The sequence below is a fragment of the Nicotiana tabacum genome, chromosome 22 (genome assembly GCF_000715075.1).
Source record: "Nicotiana tabacum cultivar K326 chromosome 22, ASM71507v2, whole genome shotgun sequence".
NCBI lineage: Eukaryota > Viridiplantae > Streptophyta > Magnoliopsida > Solanales > Solanaceae > Nicotiana > Nicotiana tabacum.
In genome coordinates, this window is record NC_134101.1 from 16,695,200 (window position 1) to 16,704,437 (window position 9,238).

Here is a 9,238-nt window from a genome sequence, read left to right on the forward strand (position 1 = left end):
CCCTCCGGAGTCTGTACACACCCCCAGTGAGCGTAGATGATCATCGATATTCGGGATGGACTTCCTAGGGCATGGACTTGCTTTACTTACTGCTTATATATATATTTGGGATGAATTTTCCCAAGGCATGGACTTGCCTTACTTGTATTGTAATGAGTTATCTGGACATGGATCTTGTCAGTATCATTTATATATAGGGATAAATTATCCAGGGTTGGATTGGCGTTATACGGTACTGAGTGACTGATTGTCAGTTGATGTGTAATTATATACGGGTTGGAACACCCCTGGGCTGGATTGGCCATAAACGGTACCGAGTGACCGGATAATTTGTGACCAGTATTTACATGAGGTCTTTATACTGAGATGTCATATTCCTCATATCATGCAGTATTGATATATTTCACTTGTACTGAGTTTAACTGATAAACTTGAAAGCATGCCTACATTTCTGTACCATTACTTTTATTGGACTGTACCTGCGGATCTCATCATTTCTTTCAGCCCATAGGTTAGTCTTGTTACTTACTGAGTTAGTTGTACTCATACTACACTCGACACCTCGTGTACAGATCCAGGTGCTTTCGGACACGGAGATTGTTAGATTTCAGAGTACTATTAGTTGGAAACTATCAAGGTAGTTGTTTGGCGTCCACTGACCTTGTCTCTCTTTCTTTCAGTTATTGTACTGTTCTATATTTTTAGACAGTGGTTTTTATTAGTCAATCATTATACTCATATTAGATGCTCATGTACTCAGTGACACCAGGTTTTGGGAGTGTTATATTTGAAATTGTGAGATTTCTTTCGCTGAATTTAATTATTTGTTTTCAAATTTAAAAGATATGGTGGATTATTGAGATTTTCGGCTTGCATAGTATTGAGATAGGTGCCATCACGACATGTGAGATTTTGGGTCGTGACAGAGGAAAATCTGTGGTGCACTATGCGACCGCAGACCTGTTTTGCGGTGCATTATGCGACCGTAGAACAAGTATGTGGACCGCATATTGACCGCAGACCGGGTCAGTAACGCCCAGTTGTGGAGGCCAAATTATGTGGCCATTATGCGGACTGCATACCTGTTATGCGATCGCATATGCGACAGCATAACTGCGTCCGAACTTTCATTCATTCTAATTTTTGACCCGACCCAACTTTGATTTAGAGCCCATGAAGCTTATTTTTCAGCCAAAATCTGATATTTTAGAGAGAGGTTAGAGCATTTTAGAGAGAGAAAGTGAAGACTTAGTCATTTATCCATCAATTCTTGTTCAAGGTTTGAAGATTTCACAAGGATCTTGCTAGGGCTTCAAAGAGGTAAGAATTTCTTTCCTCAATTCTTCAATTTCGGGTTTGGAGTAAAAATGGGTGATTTATAGTATGATTCTTGGGTGTAAGAGTATTATGTATACATACCAATAAGGTTGGGTGAAAGATTGTTAAGTTCGAATGGGTAAGGATTGGGTTGAAAATGGTAGAAATCTTCATAGGTTTTAATTAAAGATTTGAGGGTCGAGTTGGTGTCAGATTTTGGTGAAATTTGTATGGTTGGACTCGTGGTTGGATGAGCGTTCATATTCTGTAACTTTTGTCGGGTTCCGATACATGGGCCCCACGGGTATTTTTGAGTTAATTTTGGATTTTATTGAAAAAATTAGTATCTCCTTATGGAATTAATTACAATAATTGGTATTGACTGAATCAAATTAATTGTGGCTAGATACGAGGCTTTCGGAGACCAATTCTCATGGAAAGGACATAGCGGAATAAAGAATTACACTGTTTGAGGTAAGTAACAGTTTTAAATCTGGTCCTGAGGGTATGAAACCCCAAATTTTTGTATCATGTGATTATTTTTTAGGTGACGCACATGCTAGGTGATAGGCGTGTGGGCGTGCACCTAGGGGATTGTGACTTGGTCCGCCCCGTGGAAACTGTAAAGTTGAATAACTTGTTGATAATTATGTGTTCTCTATGTGTTGTGGAAATTTGACTCTAAGTCATATTAAAAACCATGTTTAGGATATATGTTGGTATTGTTGGGACCCACAGAGGTCGTGTACATGTTGAGTTATTTGCTTAAATTGTTGTTTTGTACTCAGTCATAGTTACTTGATTATTTTGTCTCAGTCTCTACTGTTCATTATTAATGTGTCATATCATTGTTGTTTGGGCTGATTTCATGATTGTTGAGATCCCTAGAGACTGGAGAGCTTTATGACTGAGTGAGGCCGAGGGTCTGGTTGTGAGATATTATACTATAGCACGTGAGTTGGCCGTGCAAAATCCTTTTATTATACTATAGCACGTGAGTTGGCCGTGCAAAATCCTTTTATTATACTATAGCACGTGAGTCGGCCATGCAAATCCTTTTATTATACTATAACACATGAGTTGGCCGTGCAAATCCTTTTATTATACTATAGCACGTGAGTTGGCCGTGCAGATCCTTTTATTATACTATAGCACGTGAGTTGGCCGTGCAGATCCTTATTATTATACTATAGCACGTGAGTTGGCCGTGCAAATCCTTATATTATACTATAGCACGTGAGTTGGCCGTGCGGATCCTTATATTATACTATAGCACGTGAGTTAGCCGTGCAACACGTGAGTTGACCGTGCAGCACGTGAGTTGGCCGTGCGGATCCAGATATTTATATTATGGCACGTGAGTTGTCCGTGCAGCACTTGAGTTGTCCGTGTAGATTATAGCGCTTGGGCTGTAGGAGCCCCTCTGTAGTCTGTACACCCCCAGTGAGCGCGGCTACTCATTGAGTGTGAGTGCTGAGGGCTGAGAGCCGAGTAATTGAGCCGTTGTGATGAGTTGAGTGACTGTTGCCTGAGAGTCTGTACGTGCTTTGCATTTGTTGTTGCATTTGGTTGCTATCTGTCATTGTTGTGAAATCTCTGAAGGATTTTATATCCGGATTACATGAACTTGAACTGCATAAAATTGATTTGACTTAAACTGCTCGATTTGAAAGCATGTCTATTCTTTGCTGGAATTACTGAAAGTGAACTATAACAGTGTAGCTCGTCATTTTCTTCAGTTCCTTAGTTATTATGGTTACTTGCTGAGTTGGTTGTACTCATACTACACCCTGCACTTCGTGTGCAGATCCAGGTGTTCCCGGACATAGCGAGAGTTGATTCTTCCGTACAGCTAATTTTTCGGAGATTCACAGGTAGCTGCCGTGATTCTTCCGTACATTAATGTCTTGCCTAGTATCGAGATAGGCGCCATCACGACGGGTGATATTTTGGGTCATGACACTCCAGAGCCATCGACGGTTGCTGATGATTGAACTGGTCGTTTTGACTGTTAGAACCCTGTTCCCCTAAAAAAACTTCTCGTATGTGTTTTTAATAATTTATGACTTGCGAGGATGGTTGGTTCGGGATTTGGAAGTGTTCGGGTTGAAATCGGAACACTTGGTTCCTTAAGTTAGCCTTAAAAGGCCAAGTTTGACTTTAGTCAACATTTTGAGAAAACGACATCGGAATCGGGATTTGACAGTTCCAATAGGTTCGTATGATGATTTCGGATTTAGGCGTATGTTCGAATATGGTTTTGGATAACCCGGGAGCGTTTTGGCGCTTAATAGTGAAAATCAACTATTTGAAGGTTTAAAGTTCCTTAAAATTGGCTTGGAATAGTTTTTGGAGTAAACGAGGTCCGTTTGGAATTCCAAGTTTAGGAATAGTTCCGTATAGTGATTTAAGACTTGCACGCAAAATTTCGTGTCATTCCGAGTAGTTTAACTATATTTCGGCGCATTGGAAGTAAATTGAACAACTTGAAATTCTTAAGTTTGAATCAATTTGGTTTAGGGTATGATTCTTAGATTTGATGTTATTTTATGCATTCCGAGAGTTCGAGCGAGTACGTTTTAAGATTTTAAACTTGCTGGTATGTTCGGGCGGGGTCCCAAGGACCCCGAGTGTTAATCGGACGAGGCTCGAACCAAGTTGGAAATTGGGAGCCAGAACTGAAGCTCCCAGTTACTGTCAGAATTGCACCTGCGCTTGGCAAGCCGCATGTGCGACATCCGCAGGTGCGGCAGAAGCTCGCAGGAGAGACACTCGCAGATGCGAGATTTATTCGCATAAGCGAAGAGGGAAGGGAGGCATGCCATCGCAGGTGGGGAATCTCGGGCGCACCTGCGAACGCGCAGGTGCGGAATCAAGAGCGCAGATGCGGAGCTGGGAAGTTAAGCTAAGCTCACACCTGCGAGGCTTTTCCGCAGGTGCGAAAGCCGTAGGTGCGTTGCACTTTCTGCAGGTGCGAAACCCCTGCTTGGCAGAATGTGTTAAAATCAGGGCTCAAACATTTTGAGCCCATTTTTCCTCCATTTCCGGGCGATTTCAAGGCTTTTTAGAGGGGGATTTCAGCTAGCAATTTGAAGGTAAGTTAATTCCACACCCCTTGAGTTAAATACATAGATTATAGATAGATTATAACTAGTAAATTTTAGAAATCAATGATTTAGACGAAAAAATCTAGATTTTTATAAAAATGAGATTTTAACCACGAAAATAGTCATGGAATTGGGTAGAAATTATATATTTAAGTTCTTGAGATTATGGTTAACGTTTTCATCCGAACATTTCCAGAATCCGAGCACGTGGGCCCGGAGTGAATTTTAGAAATTTTACCATTTTGGATAAGGTAATTTATTTAATAGATAAATTTTGAATTATTTATCATATATTAATTATTGTGTATAATATTTCGATAGTTTTGGATCTTTCTGTGTCGAATCAAGAATTCAATGCGACGTGGTAATTAGAAAGTGGACTTTGAGATGAGGTAAGTCTCTTGTCTAATCTTGTGAGGGGAAAATTATCCCATAGGGATTAAATTGAATAATTATTGCTAATTGTGGGGGCTACGTACGCACGAGGTGACGAGAGTCCGTGCGTAGCTACTATTAATGCTAAAGTCCGGGTAGTTTAGGACTCAAAGCATGAATTACATATGTACATTGTATTCTTTGTTTAATTAATATTAATTGATATATCTATGAATATATTATAAATTGTCAGATAAAGATATTAAAGGATGAAAATCTCATATGCTTGATTTTCTGTTTAAATTAATTAATTGTTAAAATAAATTGTTCTTCCTCCCGAATTTATCTTATAATAAATATACTCTCCTTCCGGAGGTACATAAGAAAATGTCCTCCTTTCTTGTGGAGTGGGTCGAACACCTCGGCAGGATAGATGCATCTATAGATCGCGCCCTCGGCAGTGTACACGACACTCTGAATCGGGTCATACGTCCTCGACAGAAATCGTGCTTAATATTAATAATTACACGATACCTTAATAGTTTATTTCAGCTTGGGAAGCTAATTGATAAATTAAAAATCTTTGGAATTTAATGAATTATTATTCCTGCTTGTTAAAGAATTATTGTTATTCCTTTAAATGAGACTAATTGATAAATTGGAAATTTATTTGAAATTGAAGGAATTTAATTAATATATTGAGAATTACTGCATTTGAAGGAATTTGATTATTTTCACTGGTTAAATAAATTATTGTGAATTCTGTGAATCATGCTGATTTAGATATTCTAGTTTTATTTCAATTATTATTATTGACCCATAGTGAGTGTCAAAGTCGGCTATCTTGTCTCTACCACTTCGAGATTAGGCTTGATACTTACTGGGTACACGTTATTTTCGTACTCATACTGCACTTGCTGCATATTTTATTGTGCAGGTACATATATGTATAGCGGCCTTGTTGGCGCAGAGGTGTGGCTAATAATTGTGGGGACATAGGTGAGGTGCATTCTATATTACGATCCGCAGCTAACAGAGTCTCCTTCAGAGTTATTATATTTTCCTGTCTAATTTGTATTCTGGACATATGTTGTATTTTATTTTTAATTCCCTAGTAAATGCTCATGCACTTATAACACCGGATTTTGGGAATGGTCGTGAATTATTTAGAAATTTAGTTAATAAAAATATTTATCATTTACTCTATGAGTTTTATCTTTATTATTTCATTGAAGAAATTTTAATTTCAAAAATACTAAAATGGGTAATTAAGTGAAGTTTGTATTGTTGGCTTGCCTGACAGCGGTGTCTGGCGCCATCACGACCTTAATGGATTTTGGGTTGTGGCATCTGTATGGTGATTTTGGACTTAGGAGCGTATTCGGAATTTTATTTGGAAGTCCGTAGTTAAATTAGGCTTGAAATGGCTAAAATAAGAATTTAAGTTTGGAAGTTTGACCGGGAGTTGACTTTTTGATATCGGGGTCGGAATCTAGTTTCGAAAATTTTCATAGCTCCGTTATGTCATTTATGACTTGTGTGCAAAATTTGAGGTCAATCGGAGTGGATTTGATAGGTTTCTTCATCGACACACACAAATATTATTAAATATTTATTTTAATTTGTATAAAAGCGTTTTTCCGACCGAATTCGGTCGGAAATATTGAATTATATTTATTTCGGTTGGTTAATTAAATATATATAATTTTTGTCTTGGGCGGGAAACAAAAAATTCAAACTTTCCGACCGAAATCGGTTGGAAATTCTGAAAAATGTAAATATATAATTATTTTTGTACATTATATACAAGTATGACCAAATATTTGACCAATTTTCGATCGAATTCGGTCGAAAATTTGGAAATTTTTTAATAAATAATTATTTTTGTACATTATATAGAAGTATGACCAAATATTTGACTAATTTCCGACCGATATCGGTCGGAATTTTTTTGTTGTTGTTGTCAGCCAGATTTTTGTTAACTTTTGCGACCAAATACTTTATTTCCAACCGATTTCTGTCGGAAATTATTGGGCGAAAGATGCCAGATTTCTAGTTGTGTTATCGAAATTATCGGTAAATTAATAGTAAAAACTTAAAATATTAGGTCCACCTATTACTGTAATTAATTATTTGCACTTGCATAATTAGTAGTCTGCTCACTCTAATTAACTGGGTTTCAGCACGACAAAAAGAGAAATCTATAATACCACACTTTTATTTTTCTACAATCACGACTCACCATACATTCATTGGATCAGCTTCAAAGATCCCATATGAGAAAATATTGATAGTATTTTCTATTGGCATAAATCAATGAGATATAATTATCATTGAGTATTTCTTTTCTTTCTGTGATTTTAACAGAAAGGAAATGGTAAAATGATTTACTGCACATATATAATTACCATGTATGATTTTTTGTGACGTGCAGAGGTGGATCCAGGATTTAAGGGTTACGGGTGCCGACCTAATCGATGTAATCAACTTGAGCATCGGTTCGGGGTATATAGACAAATAGATCAAACGAAAGAAAATATAATAACTATAACTAATTGACGCAAAGCATAAAACTTCCAACAATATTTTTAATATCATACACAATCTATTTACAATTGTCCTCGACGAGCTTTCATATTTTGAAAACGATCAATAATGACATCATTACTTACATTTGTAAATACATCACGCTCTATGTAACAAACTAAACAATCATTTAAATATTGATCACCCATGATGTTCCTCTCTTCATTCTTTATCTGCTTCATGGATGAGAATGCTCTCTCCATAGTTGCGGTAGCAATAGGTAAAATCAGAGTTAACTTCACAAGTGAATAAACATATGAATAAGTCTCCACAAGATTTGTCTCAACCAATGCTTTTGCCAAATCACTAATTCCTTACAAGTTGGAGAACTTGGGATTGCCAACTCACATATGAATTATGAAAGTATCTAGTTGATAACTTAAGTCTCGAATGTGTACTTCATCAAACTCATTTGGGTAATATTTTGCTAAAGTCATTATTCTACCTTTATCAAAATTAGCAAAAGAATTGACTGGATTCAAACTAGCCATCCCAAGAAGCAAATCGCTACTCACTACATCAAAACGGTCATTAAGCTCTTGAAGTTGCACATCAATTACAGCATAAAAGATATCAACACGCAAGTGGTGTGAATAACAAATACCAGAAGACTTGCGCTTCGACTTTTCAAGAAAATAAGATTCATCCATCTTGGGAATCATAGTATCATGCATATGACAAAATGAGGAAACATAATCTAGCAAAGATTCCCATCCAGTTTCCCTCATATCTTGCAATCTTTTGTTTGTAATATAAAGAAACTCCACGGCATTAACAATATCTTGATCTCTCTTTTGTAGGATCTTGTTCAACTCATTTGACATTACCAAAACTTTCAACATCAATTGAAGCATAAAAACAAATTTGAATGTTATTATCTCACTCAAAAGATATTTTGCTTGATGTCTCTCATTTGAGGTAGAACCTTCATGTTCAATCACTTCAAGCACACGAATAATAGATGAGAAAATAACAATAAAGTTATCTAATATTTTGAAATGTGATCCCCAACGAGTATCACCTGGTCTTTGAAGCCCGCGTTCTTGATTTAGTCCTTGCCCGGTATGAATTTCACCGGACTCAAGTAATTGCTCCAGTTTTTCAGCTTGAAGATGGCGAAGCAAATCTCTTCGCTTAAAAGATACTCCAATGACATTGAACACATTAGTAACATGGCAAAAGAAGTCTTCGACATCCAAATACTTTTTTGACATAGCTACAAGTGTTAATTACAATTGATGAGCAAAGCAATGAATGTAATATGCCGATGAGTTGTCTTTTATAATCAAAGTCATAAGACCACTTATCTCTCTCCTCATGTTAGTAGCTCCATCATAACCTTGTCCACGTATTTGAGACGGACTTAGTAAGTGGTCCAAAAGCAAAGAATAGATTGCTTCCTTTAATGAGAATGCCAATGTATCACTAACATGGACAAGACCAACAAATCGCTCTACCACTTCACCATTTTTATCAACATAACGCAAAACAAGAACCATTTGTTCTTTTGTGAGATATCTTTGGACTCATCAACTAATATACCAAAATAATCTCCATTCAAGTCTCTAATTATAGCCTTTAATGTTTCTTTTGCACAAGCATTGATAATATCTTTTTGGATCATAGGGCAAGTCAAAGTATCATTTTGTGGAGCATTTTCTAATATTACTTTTCCCACATCTGGATGCTTGTCCACATGCCATCGTAACAATCCTAGAAAGAGGCCTTGATTTGTTGAAGATTCACTTTCGTCATGGCCCCTAAAAGGCAATCCATACAACAATAGAAGTCTTGCCACATAAATTGATGCTTCTAAACGCATTCGATACTCACTTTTCAACTTCTCGGAGTGC

At 37.0% G+C, this 9,238-nt stretch overlaps 1 protein-coding gene across 1 annotated transcript; it reads right to left on the reverse strand.

Moving 5' to 3' along the window:
* Window positions 1–7,408: 7,408 nt before the first annotated feature.
* On the reverse strand, window positions 7,409–8,884 carry LOC107772456 (uncharacterized). Its single transcript, XM_075242705.1, has 3 exons — window positions 8,686–8,884; window positions 7,831–8,601; window positions 7,409–7,698 (listed from the first exon to the last, which is right to left on the reverse strand). Exons 1-3 carry the CDS (start codon window positions 8,882–8,884, stop codon window positions 7,409–7,411), a joined length of 1,260 nt encoding a protein of 419 aa, XP_075098806.1.
* Window positions 8,885–9,238: the final 354 nt, after the last annotated feature.

Bases quoted from the DNA above. Each gene is read 5' to 3' on its own strand.
- LOC107772456 (XM_075242705.1), bottom strand. From the start codon at position 8,884: ATGGTTCTTGTTTTGCGTTATGTTGATAAAAATGGTGAAGTGGTAGAG. The intron at 8,602-8,685 runs GTCTTATGACTT...TAACACTTGTAG, and splicing joins CATGAGGAGAGAGATAAGTG to CTATGTCAAAAAAGTATTTG. The intron at 7,699-7,830 runs GTAGAATAATGA...CCAACTTGTAAG, and splicing joins TTTTGCTAATTTTGATAAAG to GAATTAGTGATTTGGCAAAA.